The sequence below is a fragment of the Lampris incognitus genome, chromosome 6 (assembly GCF_029633865.1).
Source record: "Lampris incognitus isolate fLamInc1 chromosome 6, fLamInc1.hap2, whole genome shotgun sequence".
Lineage (NCBI taxonomy): Eukaryota > Metazoa > Chordata > Actinopteri > Lampriformes > Lampridae > Lampris > Lampris incognitus.
The window spans coordinates 34,507,031-34,524,467 of NC_079216.1; the positions used below are offsets into that span (position 1 = coordinate 34,507,031).

A 17,437-nucleotide genomic window follows, 5' to 3' on the forward strand; every position below is an offset into this window, starting at 1 on the left:
CCATCAGAATTTTTAAGAAAAATAAAAAACTCCGAAGGCTTCAGCATGGAAGATAAAATGGTAGCATAAATTTGACAGTAGAAACTCTTTTTGACAGGAGGGAAAAAAAATGGTCACACCACGTTGAAATGTAGGGGAATTTTCTCTTACAAAAGCATGTGTCAGGACAAAGTGTGTTAGCAACAAGACATACTGGCAGGACTGAGTCTGCTGTTATCATGACTAATGTGAGATCTCGGAGGAGACAGTGGGATGGGTTTTGAAAATGACACATGCGTTTTTTGTTTTTTTTGTTTTTTTACAGTGCACATACAGAAGAGTGGTCATAAGAGCAGTCTGGTAAAAACCTGACATTGTTAGGCTGCGCTGGCTGTTTGGGTGGGAACACAGATATCTTGGTTGTGGTGAAGGAAGAGGTTTTACTTTGAAACATTGTCCCTCTTCTTCCCCCCTCCCCAGCCACCACTCATCTGGACTGGGTTGTCCCGAAAGGAGATGCGCTCTTTCTTGGCTGGAGCAGACGCTGCCCTCTGAGGAGCTGGCACCTCCTCCACTGCAAAGAGAGCACAAAAGAAGAAAGGGTTATACAATCCATAGCTTGGATCCCCAGGGCTGATTAGGAAAGACACGTCTGAAACTGTTGCAAAGATGCCCAACAAACACACCAGCACTCCAAAAAACAAAAACAAAAGTTTGGATTTACTTAAAAATGTTATGTCAAGTGGTTCAACGTAACCATGTTGAGTAAAGTCCAATCCCTCGATTACGTATTGATAAACTGAGTAGCTTAGAAGTTACTTACAACAGTTGTGTTGATGTTGATCCCTTAATTGTTTATTTGAATTTTGATTTGCTGACCAAAAATACCCACTTATACCAGTATTTATTGTGTCAGCTAAGCAGCCAGTATGGCTACATACTTCTCAAAAAATGTATTACCGAGTACAAAAAAATAAAATTCCAATCATAAACAGTCTTTAAACAAGAAATTAAATTTTAACATTGCAAAAACAAATAACTATCACTGCGCCGTGCAAAACATCTTTTTGGTCTTCCACAGTTGATGTAAAGCTCCTGTGCCTTTAGTGGAACAGCCAATCTGAGAAGGACCTGCCAGTGTGGAATAATGAGCCTCCATAATACTGGCCATGCTAAGACATGAAGTGTCACATCTTTTCCAAACTTCTGACTGTGTCCAACGCTCTTGACAGTGGTGAATCGTTTTCTTTTTTTGTTGGTATTTTCTGCTTTTGACATTTTCTGCTATGACAGTAGGGAGCGACAGAAAAGATGGTCAGAAGATGGGAGGGGATGCAACATGGTTCCTTGGCCGGAATGAAACCCAGAATGTTGCAATCAGGTCCTAGATCATATGTTATGCCTGCTTCTCGGGTGGAGCCGAGGTTTCTGATACTTAATACAAACAAAGGGCTGTAAAAATATACGCAGACTGTAAAAATATGAGCAAATATATGTAAAGAGTTCCTGGACACTGTTGACCTATACGAGACTTACAGTAACACAAACTTGACAAAGACCTTTGTTAATAGCCCAGAATAAACAGCATACTCGCGTGGAAGTGAGGAGTGTGTGATCTCCTTCTGACAGGAGTGTACTATATCAAAAGCACACTATATAGAAAACCGAAGTGCAAAAGAGGGAAAGAGTGTTAGCATGCTGCGTCCCCCAGGAGTGCCGTCTGCTGCAGGGGAGGCCCTTCCATTTCACCTGGGGATCAGTACAGAGCTCTCCAAACACAGAGAACAAAGGCAGCGCCTCTACCAGGGAATGATGCGTTCCACGTGTAAAGAGGCAGGCTGGCGGTCTCCGCAGCCGCCCCACACAGGGAACTGAACAGCGGGGGAGGACGCTCTGGAAGAGGTGGGTTGGGGTGGGCCCTGAGGACACATCTCAGGTACTGACCCGGCTCCAAATACCTGCACAGCTGGTATTCTGTATGGTGTGTCCACCAGCCCAAATTGGAATGTGAGTCCTAATCACGCACAACCAGTTGTGGCTTTCACTCATGTTTGTGGTAAAACATTGAGCATCTGTAGCGTTGCTCGTTTCACTCCTCATGGTTAGATTTGTGTAATGCACTGTAATGGCAGTCCAGATACACCCCCAAAAGCTTCTGTGTTTACTTTGAGAAGCTATCGGCAGGCTTGGGTGGTTGAATTTAGTTTAAAGGACTTTTGCTCAATTATCTGTTCCAAATCAAAACCAGAGGTCAAGGAACAAACAGATTTACAGACGCACATGTTGCTGATTTCAATGCAAGTTGTGCGGTCATATTATTAAAAGGTACGGAAATAAATACATGGCCACACATTTCACCTAACCGCTGTGACCAAACAAATTGTTTTCAGTCATTTTACTCCTATTAAGGTTGAACAGCGGACAAAATCGAGGGAACGGATCTGCAACTTAAGAGGTTTTCCCTGCACAAGTAATGAAAATATTTTGTGGGCCTGAAAACGCATTTTATGGCATCACCGCTGCAACGTTGCAATCGGTTATAGACTATTTACATAGTCTTTACTGCTATGGCAAGCTAAGTGAACCCTCAAACTTTAAAACGTTACTTCGATATGCACACCTTGTCTAAGGGGCATGGCAAATACAGCTTTTTGATTGGTACATTTTTGCTTCTTTTAAATGAAAAAACCCTAACTGACTAATGTGGGCTACTGACAAAAAAAAGAAAAGAAAGATTTGTGCCTGTGGACTTGCATTCTTTCTCTCCCGGTGAGTGCACTAATCTAGCGCCTTTTCTCAATGACACACAATTCAATGATGTAAAAAAATGACATCGTCACATCTTTCAAAGTTATGAAATATGTAATTTGCTGTATGAGAGAAGTGCCAGCCTTACACATACATTCATATTTCAATTTTCTCTGGACAATTAGATAAGAAGTATTCTTTATCAATGCAGAAAGGGAGGCAGTCTTTCACCCTGCCTTACTCCATGGTTCAGCATGGACCTGCCTGCTCAGCACGCACAGGCTCTCTGCTGCTGCACCTCGTGGAAATCATTTTGAAATCATCATCGGAATCCAATTTGGCTTCGTTAGCGAGGACAGGGATCTCCTTCACTCGAATGCCGAGGCTTGTTTAATGCGGGCATCTGCTGTCAGTCTGTCAGTAGCATCTTTGTCATTCAAACCCCTGATCCTCAGTCCTCCTGACAGAAGGGCCAGTCATTCTTCTCTGAAAGAGCCATGTTTTTTTTTCCTGCCTGTTTCCTGTTAGACAAGAAATTCATGGTGTTCTGTGCTGTCCCCTGTCCAACCTTGTGATTACCCTCCCTCCTACATCTGACCGACTAAAACACACTCAAGGCCAAATAGGCAACACCCAAACACAAGTGTAGATGGAAGTGTGCATACCTATTAACACACGCATGTCTGCATGCTCATGTAAAACTGTGTGTAGATACACAGATGCAAACATCTTTGCATAAACATACAAGCATTAATGTCACTACATATCTAGTCACACAATCATCATTAGGTCACACCATCTCACTGTCACTTCAATAGCAATAAAACACTGTGATATAGCTATTGGGGATGACATATTTGGGGGGGAGGGGCATATAGTATGTGACATGTTCCAGTGGTACATGGGGTCAGTGCTACATTCTATAGTTTAAAACCTAAAATTTTCTCAGTAAACCTTCTGCATAAAGAAGAGACTGTGCATGCAAAGTGGTCCCTGAAACATCTGTCTTACTGCTGCTCTTGCTTGTTATTTTGCATTGCCATTATTTTGCACATAATGAAGTTAAGCATGGGGAAGCTGTGACACAAATGAAAAAAGTTCCTTTGAAAATTCTCCCCTCAGTTCCATACCAATACCAAGCACAAAGTAAATAGCATTCTTAACCAGCAAAAACAGAATATTGTGTTCTCTTTGAAAAATCATTATTATTAATTTACTCAAAGGACTCACCTATGTGCCCCCACGACTTTCTGTAAGGGTGAGTAGGCTTCTTGCAAAGCCGGGAGACTCCACTGCTGTTGGCCCACGATTCAATGGCCTGACCTGGGCCTACTCTATGTCTTGGGTGAACCTGTGTGCCCCCCCCCCACGCACACACCACACACAGACATACACACACACATAGATGAGGCCCAGTATTTTTCACACAAGCGACTACGTTTTGAACATTGAACAACTATCAGCATCAAAGCACTAAAGAAATGTTGAACGATCTCCTCTACCTTGAGCAAGCCTATATGCATGCACACACACACACGCACACACACACGCACGCACGCACGCACGCACGCCCACGCACGCCCACTCAGATGAGGCCACATATGTCTCTGGCAAGTGACCCAGCATTTTGAAAAACAATGGATCCACCGTCAACCTGTGAGAGGGCTGGTTGTATCTCAGTAAAAGGGGGAAGGGGAGGGGCTCCTCTTGCCAGTAATCATACTTCAAACTGTGCAGTAACGGCACAGGGAGGCCTGCGGTCTCCAACTTCAAAGACTTCGTAAGCATCAATATCGTTCTCTGGCCCTGACAAACTGTACCGGGGTGACATTTGGTATTTTAACAAGTGAAATAAAGAAATTGCAGCCAGTTGATCCAATTCAAAGTGTCACTATGCTGGAACTGAGAGTCAGCCCCCCGACTCCACCGCCCTGCCAACCCCTTAACCCTGACCCCATCAAAATGGAGACTGATGAGACGGACTCCAAGAGAGGGAAAATACACCGCAGGACTTGATGGCGACTATGGTAAACGTAAACAAGGCATACTTTCACTGGCCCCTTCCTACTGACAAGAGTGGGATGGAAGTGAATGAGTCAAACAGGAAAAGTGGAGCTAGTAAAGGTAAATTGGTGCACTCACCACGAGCTGCACTCTGCCTCCGTTCAGAATGTCTGGGTCCATCTTGGGCAGGAAACGATCGCTGAGGACAACGGACAGAGAGAGACAGCAAGAGAGAGAGAGGGAAAAAAAAGGTCCAATGTTTGGGGTATTAGTGTCCAGCATGCTTCCATTCAATTCAGCGGTTTCCCTCTCTTCAGTTCGGTGCAGTTACCCCCTACGTGTCGTATCATAAACACGGACGCTGCGTATCTTACAGTAATCCTTATGTCAGTTTGTTATGTGGGCTCAGGGGGGAAAGGGTAGCCTGGGCCTCCATGTCTTCTGCTTGTGTTACAGAGCCCGCCATGGTGTCGGTGTCCATATGAGTATGGGATCACACTGACGGATTAGGTCTACTCTGTCATTCCCTCCGTATCGTTTAAATCAAAACTAGCTCACAATTTCAGCCGAACATTTTACGAAAATTTATATTTTCAAATAGATACTCCAAGATTTTTCATAGTTATCTAAATTAAATCAGGAATATAGTTAGGCCTTAAAAATGGTTAACCACACTTAGTCAGCAAATAAGTATTCACAATTTGACAGCAGATAACTTTTCAACTATGTTGCACATAAATCAGTTCTCTTGATGCTGTATCATTCTCTCCCCAGCACCATGCAAAAACTCAACATGTAATCCAAGAATGGCCTGATTGTACCGTTTAATATGTATAATATATGAAAATAAAATTATATAATAATTAAGACAATATCTTTTAATGTTAGAAAATGAATACTAGGGTAAGCTTTACTTGGGATGATATGGGAGGATGGGTAAATGTGTGGGATGGATGTCTGAATTTATGGGAGCTATTAAAGAATGGAGTATAGTGGGAGGAGTACTGGGGGAGTACTAGGAAGTCAGATTGTAGCCATCAGAATGTATAGTTAGTTCATTTATTTTCTTTCTTGAACTTATATTGTTTATGGATGATGGCATGAGGGACAGGGAAAGAACCTAACTAATGCTGTATGATAATTGAAATGACAATGTATATGACAATGTTTGTTTATCCAGTTAAATAATACAACAAAGAAACTGGCCAAGAAAGATGAATATTTGACATATACGTTGCAGTCCACAGTATATTAAATGTCTCACCATGCCGGGTGTCTGTCAGAGAAGGCAGCCTGGGTGCTGAGCTGCTGGTACATACGGTCCTGCCTCAGCTGCATCTGCTCTGCTCTCCCTGCCGGCTGCAGGCCCGGCTCGGCCTCGCCAACTGCACTTGACAGAAAACATCAAATAAAACGTCACACACGATTATTTTTTCTTCTCCGTTTCCTTGCTTGGTGGTTAAACACATCCTCCCTGATGACAATGGTAGTCCAGAGTGAGCCAGCTACCCAGTCAATGACTGTTGAGGTAAGGGTGATATGCCTCCAAATGACAGGCAGTGTAATCAATACTCCGGAGAGCCAGCTTGTCTTAAAAGATGTTCACCGCTTTACAAATTCAATGAATAAGTAGCTCGTGGCTCTGATCTGTGGCAATATTTGACGTTATATTGCAGCTAGATCTGGCTAAGTGTTCCTTACACTGAGAGACATCAGCAGCATTTACGTCCGGGCATTAAGTAATGTGCGTGTGTTGAGAGCTCACAGAGGATTCATGTTGAGGGATAGCAGAAAAGTTTCAGATTGCTGCAACAAGAAAGACCTGTTGTTTTTTTCTTTTGATGGTGGCAGTCTGTAATTCTTTGAAAGGCTGCTGATTTACAGCAACACTGAAATCCCATAATAAAGCCCGTAATTCAAAGTAAACATTTGCATTGTGTCGACAGTAATACAGCTGGAGATGGGTGTGAGTTGATAATGACTTTTGACAACCTGGCGCTGGAACTAATGGCAAAATTTTCCCAAGTCATTTTCGTGCTTTTGCTGAGCAGTAAAAGGAGGGGAAAGCTTTACAGTTTTCATGGGTTAATTGAGATGCCCTGCTAAAAAAATTTTTAAAAAAAAGTTAGGTGATGGATGCTTCCCCTGGGGCAGCAAAGGCAAGTAAATGGCTACTCACACTTCCTAAAACTAAAAATATAAACTCATGCACAGTCCAGCAATAAAAGAATGGAAAAAAAAACCTCTTTCATATTCAACAGCTTGCACTCCCACTGCACTTATTATGAACACCGACCCCAATAACCCCGAGACAGCCTATACCACGCAGCATCATATCATATTATCTGGTCTGTATGAATTTAACACCTCACTCACTTCTACAAACTAGTGCAGCAGAAATGCAAAAGAGTGAACAGCTGAAGATGTTAAAAATCACCAGAGGAGGAGATTAATCATTAATCTCTCGTAGGGTAGCAGCGACATGTTCAGGGTGGTGTTGTGAGATCTAAGTTTGAGTAAGGTTCACGTTCATTTTACCCTTCAGTAGCATTGAGAGAACCTCCTCCACCCTTTACCCCCTAAACCCTGTGCTAACCCCTGTGACACCCCCTACCCGCCTCCAGCACGACCACTTCCGCCTCCAGAGACCTCCTCCAGGACACTGGGAGGGGGGCAAATAGGAGTCACGCTTGTTAGGACGGACTCTTAAATGCATTAAGCAATCTCCACGTCTCTATGGGAAGGCGGGGGTTTCTCTCAAGGGATATGAGGGAATCTGTGCTCTCCGATATTGGGGGGTTTGGGGCCAACAGCCACCAAATGCTAGTACAGAGATAAAACACTGGCAATTTAGAGCCTCTTAGAGTCTTCCACCTCATTGCTGAAACAAACAGCCCAAGGCCAGATGCCGGGTGGTGACCACTGCAGATCCAAATTCAGCCAAAAAAAAAAGAAGAGCAAAAATTATGTTGTGAATTATCTGTCCGGTGTTGACATGCCCTAGTATCCTGGATAGTGCTAGTGAGTATTTTCAGTAAAGCCTTTGATCAAATTGTTGTGAATAATAGGAGAAACAGAGAAGACAAATAGCAGAGAGCTGGACTCGAGGAATGCCGTTTAATCCAGCAGAACCGAGAGACTGAAGAAATTGTCCACACTGGAGGGTAACACAATCTTCAAGGCCTTGAGAATCAATCCAGAGTCGAATACGGAGTGAGGCAAATCTCTCCCTCCATCTCTGTCTGCCATGGCCTCCTGCCCTGCCCCGAGGGGGAGAGATGGTTTGGCATTGGGACCATGATCACAAAACTTGAAAGGGAGGGGAAAGGAAAGGATGGGGTCAGCTTTTATTGCAGGACCCTGTCTCTTTTTCTTTTTTTTTTCTCTGACTCTCGCCTACAACCAGGGTCAAGTCTTCACATCCCAAGAGTGAGCCGGTCGCAGTCATCCAGCAGTCAGTGCACACAGAGTCACACTAGAAAAACAGCTTGTCAATGCACGGTGACCTGCCTGCTCTCTCCTGGCTCCTCTTCTCCTGCAAGCCCATTGCTGTTATGAGTGTGATAAATAAAAAAATCCTGTGTTATCATTAATACAATTTGCAAAATATTTATATACCTGGATACACGATAGATCTTAGATGTAGCAGGAACGTATTAGAAAGTATATCTTGAACATCACATTGAAACAAAGACATGATCATCTCGTTGTAATCTCCACATATATTCATTGTTATCAGTTCTCTAGTAAACAATCAAACATGCCTAAAAATGCTGGAAACTAACATTATTACATACACTCTGGAATGACAGATATACTGCAAAACTCACCTGCTACTTTCACTTGCCTGCAAGCCAGCAAGATTTGTGGCATGCAATAGCAGCTGAAAATGGTTGGTTATCTGCAGGAGTAGTTGATGGAGTTGACAAATGTATGAGACAACAAAAATGCACTAACTTTTGTCCAATGGGTGGTGGTATTGTAGAATCCACCCTACATACCTCATTCTGAAGGTACATGGGAAAGTTTGTCGCAATCTGAAAGCCCAAAGATTTAACCACACAGCTGAGCTTAAGTGTGACAGCGTTATGATGTTATCATATGTTTATTTTGAACTGCAGGTGAAATGCATCAGGCTTCCAGCACTGTGATAACTGATGACGGAAGAGCCATGGATAAGCCCTCAGCCAACTGGCAGCCAAAAGACGACCCTGATTCCATCCAAATCAGCCTATTGCATTACAAAGATGCTTTCAGTGTCTTTTATCTTTTTCTCCTGTCTAGATAATTCTTCAGAAAGGGACGGCGTTTAGAGGGGTGAGGAGAAGCAGCTCTATCAGCTGATAAAATAATGTGTGTGTGTGTGTGTGTGTGTGTGCATACGCGTGCGGGGGGGGGGGGGCGGGTATGGTCAGGAGTTCCTCCCCTCTCTGTTTCTCTACCCAATGTCCTCAAGACCAGAGGAACCCAGTGGAAAACACAGAACCCAAACCAACATGGAGCAGTTGTAGAGGAAGCATACCCGCCACCAGTTTAGTAGGGTGATGGACTATTTCAGGCACAAGCCTCTGAGAAGTCAGGTCTATGTGAAGCGAGCTCAGGCAGGCCTTCCCTCTTGCTCCACTAGTCCTGGACACACACACACCCCCTTCCAACCCCCACTCCAACCCACACCGCCTCCTCGGATCCATCCCCAGCGCCCGGGGCCTAGTCAGCCCCAGCCCAGCCTAGCGCAGCCAGTGCTCCCCGGCAGGGGCTAACGTTTCAGGCTTGGAGTCGAGTCCCTTCTGGAGGTGATTAGCCCCAAACCCATGACAGATTCTTTCCGAGATATCCGACGCGGCGTGTTTATTTTATCCGGGCTCTTTGTGTGGATGTGCTGGACATGAGTAACCCACTTGAAATGGGTATCAGTTTACATACCCGGAGAGAGGGAGAAAGAGAGAGTGAGAGAGAGGGGCAGATAGAAAGAAAGAGAGAAACAGAGAGCAAGAGAGAGAGAAACAGAGAGTGAGGGAGCGAGAGAGAGAGAAGGGGGGGCTGTGGCACAAAGTGTTTTCTCTTTCTTTTAAATCCCAAAAAATACAAAATTAAAATCCCCCTTTTTAGAGATGAGCTGCATCTCTAAGTGTGTGGTATGTGTTTGAGCAGATGTTGAAGAGAGGATAGAGGTGTGCTTAATACCAATATATCCCACTTTCTCCTACTTTCTACAACCCCCCCCCACACACACACACATACACACACCCCTCTCTCCCCAAACTTCCATTCTTCCATCTCTTCCATCTAAACCGAGATCCAACTTCACCAAACAACCCTTCTTATGTTGGGGGGACAAGAGGGTGTTTCTTTTTTTTCCGCAGTCTGGAACCCCTCCGTGTCCTACCTCCCTGGCACTTAACTCGATTTCACACTTGAGGTCATCTACAAAGCCAGGCTGAAACACAATCATCTTGTTTATCATCCATCGTCCAAAACAACTTAATGTCAGACTATTTACCACCATTCATGTGCGTTTAATTTCACTGCCGTTATCTCAGCTCCTCTACTTACATCAGGCAGCAGTGTTTCGCTCTGCTGTGTATAGTTGGTGTGTTTGAGAGGCACTGGCGTACTTAAGAAAACATGTAAAGCCGCAGTTTTGTGGGCTGTAGTCAAAATTGCTCAGGGAGGATGTACATCCAATTCATCTTGCCCTCTTCACAATCAAGACTTAGGATCGTCAAAATTTCATCCAATTCATCCGTCATCCTGCCAATGCCGCGCCACATCAAAACATGATTCTCTACAGCTTATCCTGATGCTGTGGCACGTTTTCCCACAAAAAGGTAAAGAAAAATAAAACAAATAATATACAAGTACAAGGTAAATAACATACATAGATGATGAAAACAATAGAGGACATTATTCATGCCATGCCAGGAAAGGTACTTGCGTGAATTATGGCAAGTATTTACAATATGTCTGCTGTATGCCCAGATGTTCCAGTGGTGTGTACTTGAGTTATACCTTTTAAGTATTCTCTCCTGTCTGGCACAGGTCTTTTGTATGCCTCCAAATGGTGAGGTGGGGTGGTGCAGTTGCTGAACAGGGCCAGACGAACAGAGGGATCTACAAAAGAGGACAAGGGAGAGGGTCAATGAAGGACAGGCTGAGAGATCTAAAACAGAAGCCAGAAAACCAGATCCCCAACATTCGGAAGATATTACGACAGTATTCTGGTTTCACTGAGGCGGATGCCATTGAGAGTTAAAGCCGACAAAGGCCTGCGTGTCGGCAGTGCAAGATGACGGGAGCGCCGCAATTGGAATCATGTATTTGCAATTCTGATCAAAGAGCAACCTCTTGTCCACATGGCCAGTGCATGATGAGCACTGCAGGACTACCGTCTCCTGGACCAGAACGGAGGTGAGGTCACCTACCGCTGTAGCCGCGGTGAGACGCAACAATGACATGAAAATGAAAGCCGTCTCATGATGACTTGTCGAGGGGTTACTCAGCAGTGGTTATTTCCTTTAAGGGATCTCAGACTGGGTCCAATAGGAGGTGACAGGCAACTGCTTCTGCGATCTGTTATGGCTCATTAACATACACATGCTGGAAAGGTTCACTGCTGTTGTGGCATGATGGTGACAGAGACAAGGACAGGAATGGAAAGAGGCATGGATATTTTCCCCCTTCATCAAAGATTGATTAATGTTCTTAAAAGCCATTTTCCCCTCATTGTGAAGGATATTTTTCAGTTAAAATTATGATGGTGCCTATGCGTTTGGAGAGATTGAGAAGTTAGCTCAAATACAGGATAGATCATCAGATCAAGGTTACTGGCATGATTTAAGAATGAAACTTTGGAAGTCTGCAATCAAACATGTCTTCATTTTACATCAAATTAAGGACTGAACCAATTATGGTAGGGATTAGAGTATGAAATAATTACATTAATGTTGCAGACAAATTAAATACCACATATGTACATGTATGCATGCACGCACACCATTTCAACTATTGGCAGTCTGTCATTTTAGGCTGTCTGTGTGTAAGTGACCAGTGATGTAAAAGGACCTCTGACTAAAACACACATACAACTAAAACATACATACATATGCACACATACTCAATGGATTAGAGATACGCTTCTATCCGTGAACCAACACTGAGGAAAGCCTTGTGTGGTGGATGTATGATTTATTTGTGTTACGCTCACACCCACCCAGCTTCTTCTGTTGTAGTTTCCTGGATTTCATCTTCTGAGCCCTCTTGAGCATCAGCAGAGCTGTGTGACTGTCAGTGAAGCCCCTGGAGATGACAGTATGACATGGTCAATCTTACATCATCCACCAACAGATACACACAGTGAAAATATTCAAACATGAGGACACAGTATACCATATAGAGGATATTTACCAGTTCTCTAGAATCTTCTCTGATCTTTCGGAGAGACTGCTGAGCACCGATGTAGAGGCAGGAGACTTAGATCTGAAACTGGAGTTCAATTTGAGGAGGAAACTTCAATGTATTCAATGAGGCAGCATGAGATCTTGAAGTTTTAAATCCAAAAAAATGATCTTTATCTTCTGTTGCTGGTATATCTAACCCATGAGTGTCAAAATCATGAAAGCTTTTTCAGTTGCTCCTTTGAATTATTTAATTTTAATTGTGATTTCCTCAAGAAAATATATATGGTGTTTTACATCTTCAGGGTGGATATGGTAGAGGTCAAGTGCAGAAGAAGAAGGTAATATTGGCAAGTTTGAAGAGGAAACAAAGTTGTTGTGGTTCGTGAGTAGATATGGTAGAATAAGCCCCTATTACAAACCCCAACTCCAATGAAGTTGGGACGTTGTGTAAAACGTAAATAAAAACAGGATACAATGATTTGCAAATCCTTTTCGATCTATATTCAATTGAATACACTACAAAGACAAGATATTTAATGTTCAAACTGATAAACTTTATTGTTTTTTTGCAAATATTCATTCATTTTGAATTTGATGCCTGCAACACGTTCCAAAAAAGCTGGGACAGGGGCATGTTCACCACTGTGTTACATCACCTTTCCTTTTAACAAAACTCAATAAGCGTTTGGGAACTGAGGACACGAATTGTTGAAGCTTTGTAGGTGGGATTCTTTCCCATTCTTGCTTGATGTACGACTTCGGTTGCTCAACAGTCCGGGGTCGCCGTTGTCATATTTCGTGCTTCATAATGCGCCACACATTTTCAATGGCAGACAGGTCTGGACTGCAGGCAGGCCAGTCTAGTACCCGCACTCTTTTACTACGAAGCCACGCTGTTGTAACACGTGCAGAATGTGGCTTGGCATTGTCTTGCTGAAATAAGCAGGGACGTCCCTGAAAAAGACGTCGCTTGGATGGCAGCACATGTGGCTCCAAAACCTGTATGTACCTTTCAGCATTACTGGTGCCTTCACAGATGTGCAAGTTACCCATGCCCTGGGCATTAACACACCCCCATACCATCACAGATGCTGGCTTTTGAACTTTGCGCTGATAACAATCTGGATGGTCCTTTTCCTCTTTAGCCCAGAGGACATGACGTCCATGATCTCCAAAAACAATTTGAAATGTGGACTCGTCAGACCACAGCACACTTTTCCACTTTGCACCAGTCCATCTAAGATGAGCTCGGGCCCAGAGAAGCCTGCGGCGTTTCTGAGTGTTGTTCATATATGGCTTTCGCTTTGCATGGTAGAGTTTTAACTTGCACTTGTAGATGTAGCGACGAACTGTATTAACTGACAATGGTTTACCCAAGTGTTATATCCTTCCAAGTAATATCCTTTACAGAATGTTGTCGGTTTTTAATGCAGTGCCGCCTGAGGGATCGAAGGTCACGGGCATTCAATGTTGGTTTTCGGCCTTGCCGCTTACGTGCAAAGATTTCTCCGGATTCTCAATCTTTTGATGATATTATGGACTGTAGATGATGAAATCCCTAACTTCCTTGCAATTGTATGTTGAGAAACGTTCTTAAACTGTTGGACTATTTGCTCACGCAGTTGTTCACAAAGCAGTGAACCTCACCCCATCCTTGCTTGTGTACGACTGAGCTTTTCGGGGATGCTCCTTTTATACCCAATCATGACACTCACCTGTTTCCAATTAACCTGTTCACCTGTGGAATGTTCCAAACAAGTGTTTTTTGAGCATTCCTCAACTTTCCCAGTCTTTTGTTGCCCCTGTCCCAGCTTCTTTGGAACGTGTTGCAGGCATCAGATTCAAAATGAGGGAATATTTGCAAAAAAGAATAAAGTTTATCAGTTTGAACATTATATATCTTGTCTTTGTAGTGTATTCAATTGAATATATGTCGAAAATGACTTGCAAATCATTGTATTCTGTTTTTATTCACGTTTTACACAACGTCCCAACTTCATTGGAATTGGGGTTTGTAGATTAATACCAACAGATACTGCAACATGAGTAGTTAAAAGCCTGGTTGAAGTGTTTATTTTGCTTAGCAATATAGGTGCTAACACAACAGTATTAGTGACTTTATTTCATTTGAAGGGATATCAGGGATTTGGAGTGGTCAAACATCGATGTTATAACCAGTATTATAGGTGTCATTATTATACAGGTGTTATCAGTTTTCAAGATTTTTTTTTTTGGCATTTTCCCCATTTATTATTTAGTCATAGTTGAGAGAGACAGGAAAGGCAGGGGAGAGAGAGGGGATGACATGCAGCAAGGCCCCGAGCCGGATTCGAACCCAGGCCGCTGCAGTAAGGACTCAGCCTTATGTGGTATGCGCTCTACCAGGTGTCATTAGTTTAAACAAAAATTATGTTCTTTAGGAGTGTAATTCTAAGGACAGACCCACTTAAAAAAACATAACAGCAGCCTTGACATTAGAAACGTTGTCAATTACTTCAACTAAGTCTCAGGATAAAATGTAGATCAAATGTAGGTCAAAACCATTTCAAAACAACAGAATTTCTTCACTTGTAGCTAGCGCTTCTATATGGAAGAATTTGCGCTGACAGTGACATTGATTCTACGACAACTCACAAGATGGAATAAGTTAATTTTTTTTTAATCTTTATTCACCCAAGTAGGACTGCTGACTACTTGCATTGTTGCATTGTATAGCTGTGCTCTTTTTTTAACACCACCCTGCTTCATAAGCACACAATCACACCTGGGAAATGCCCAGCACAACCCCAGTCGTCATCTGTTAGCCAATGGGAAGCACCACTGCTCAACGGCAGTTGTTGAGTTAGAAGAGAGTAGGAAGAAGACACCACATCACACATTTAATGTGGCTTTCTTGGCTTACAGTCGTAAACAAGCACACTTGTTCTAACTACAGTCATAGAGGCACACATACTTACCAGCATTCTCAGATCTATCCAAATTCCAGTTACACAAATCAAACATTTTTGATGGCAGGCAATTTGAATCTTAAACCCTTGCATTCTACAAGATAATATTTGCTGACTGTCTGTGCTGCCCTATTTTTATCACACTGGTGCAGACACTCCAACATCTTGAAAATTAGTCATCATGGCCAAATTGGGGTTGTAATCAGCCTTTAAATCTTCTAGTGTGTTCCCGGCATTACTCACAGGCCTCAGTGTACAGGGCCAGTGCAAAAGACATTCAGTAAACAGACATCCAATGCTTTGTAAAAATAAGTTCTATAAAGTAATTCTACTTTTGTTTTAGTGCTGTGGGGATCATTTGTCTTACCTGTTGGTGCTCTCAAGGGAAACTCTTTGTCTTGTATCTTCCAATTGTTCCCCAGTCACCCAGGCTTGCTTTGGTTTCAGTGAGACCGGAGGTGGAAGTGTGTATACGGAGGGCTCCGGAAAGACCCCGGGATGCTGAAACACATACACTAGCATCAGATGTGATACTTGACAACAACCATTTGCTTTTGTATTTCAGCAGAAGGCAAAGATACTTTTGTAAACACTTTAAACAGTTATTATAGTTGAGTAGTCCCGTTGAGTATCGGGAACAATTTCTAGAGGAGCACATTATGTATAAGACTGAGCAAGTATGAGTAAGAAGTTAGCACAATGAGATCTCACATATGGTGAACCTGCAGAATCTGAATTTAACCTTCATGTAAAAGAACTTAGTTCTTTAGTCCTTTTTTTTAGTAACTAGGCATGTTTGGGCTTTTGCAAAGTCCAGATTCTACCTAAGAAAATATTGAAAATATGATCTATAAAATAATATCCAGCCACATTAACTCAAATGAATGTTTTCATTTTGAGAATTTGGCTGACACTCTTATCCAAAGCCACTACTCGTGTCCAAGGGATGCCCATAAGTCAAACCAACAGCTTAATGACTGTCCAGATTCCTTTTTCTTTGTGGAGAAGTGCTAAATTCATCCTTGGCTTTTGATGTGTACGTTAGCATCGTGGTTGGCTGGCCAACGACAGCAGCTGCATCACCTCACCTAGCTTCAGCTGACTACAATGATGTACAGCATGGAGCATGCTCCAAAGAAAAGAGACAGGGAGAGGTAAATGAAACAATATAAATAAAAATAGAAAAAACAAGACCAGTTCACCAGCATGAAAAATGACATCTGCTGGTGCAAAAGAAGGTTCAGACCTCTGGGAAATGATTGTGTTTTTCAAAGAGAATAAATTTGAACATTAAACAGGGAGAGCAAGTTGGGTCCTTAGAGGGACTGACAACCAAGACCCATGAGCCAGCGCAGGAACCTCATATCCAGGTTGACAGCCAACAGGGGCTGGAAAATCCTAATATTCGCTGGTCATGCTTGCTATTTTACCATTTGACTCCATTTTGAGAGCAGAGCAGAATTGATGAACGCTGATCACCAGTCATAGTGACTGACAGATTAAACAAACTCATCAGTGACAACCAAGAATTTGTCATGTAAATATTGTGATCTATATATAAAATTGTGTTTTTGCTTTACTTTTTGCTTTTTTTAAATTTTTACTTTTTGCTATTTAGATGTTTTTAAAATCTCATATATATATATATATATATATATATATATATCATCTCATCTCGTCTCATCTCATCTCATCATCAACCGCTTCTCTGGGGTCAGGTCACAGTGGCAGCAAGCTAAGTAGGGCACTCCAGATGTCCCTCTCTCCAGCAACGCCTTTCAGCTCCTCCTGGGGGATCCCAAGGTGTTCCCAGGCCAGACTGGACATGTAGTCCCTCCAGCGAGTTCTGGGTCTCCTCCCAGTTTGACATGCCCGGAAAACCTCTAAAGGAAGGTGCCTAGGAAGCATCCTAATCAAATACATGAACCACCTCAACTGGCTCCTTTCGACGCGAAGGAGAAGCGGCTCTACGCCAAGCTCCCCCCAGATGTCCAAGCTCCTCACCTTATCTTTAAGGCTGAGCTCAGACACCCCTCCAAGAATTGTCACCTTAACGTGGAGGAGGGGTTTGGGTGTCCCGTTGATCCTGGGAGCTGTGTTGTCAGGGGCAATAGCTCCTGGTAGGGTCTCCCAAGGCAAATTGGTCCCAGGGGAGGGGCCAGACTAAGAGCAATTCCCAAGAAACCCGATGAATTTACAACAGCAGAGCCACAGCACCTCGCCTGTAAAAGGAAACCCGGGGCCCCCTCCTGGAGCCAGACCTGGGAAGGTAGTTTGCCAGCGAGCGTCTGGTGGCCGGGCCTTGGCCTATGGGGCCTGGTCAGGCCCGGCCTGAAAAAACAACATGGAGCAACCACCCTG

The 17,437-nt window shown here is 43.2% G+C and overlaps 1 protein-coding gene across 1 annotated transcript in view; it reads right to left on the reverse strand.

The window, feature by feature from the left end:
- Positions 1-419: 419 nt before the first annotated feature.
- lrriq1 (leucine-rich repeats and IQ motif containing 1) overlaps positions 420-17,437 on the reverse strand; it is a 56,732-nt gene continuing 39,714 nt past the window's right edge. Inside the window, exons 18-26 of the mRNA XM_056282387.1 lie at positions 15,444-15,577; positions 12,136-12,213; positions 11,942-12,027; positions 10,741-10,842; positions 7,346-7,393; positions 5,996-6,116; positions 4,870-4,930; positions 1,783-1,993; positions 420-553 (exon numbers count right to left, since the gene is read on the reverse strand). Coding sequence (XP_056138362.1) covers positions 420-553; positions 1,783-1,993; positions 4,870-4,930; positions 5,996-6,116; positions 7,346-7,393; positions 10,741-10,842; positions 11,942-12,027; positions 12,136-12,213; positions 15,444-15,577 — 975 coding nt within the window. The remainder of the gene's footprint in view (positions 554-1,782; positions 1,994-4,869; positions 4,931-5,995; positions 6,117-7,345; positions 7,394-10,740; positions 10,843-11,941; positions 12,028-12,135; positions 12,214-15,443; positions 15,578-17,437) is intronic.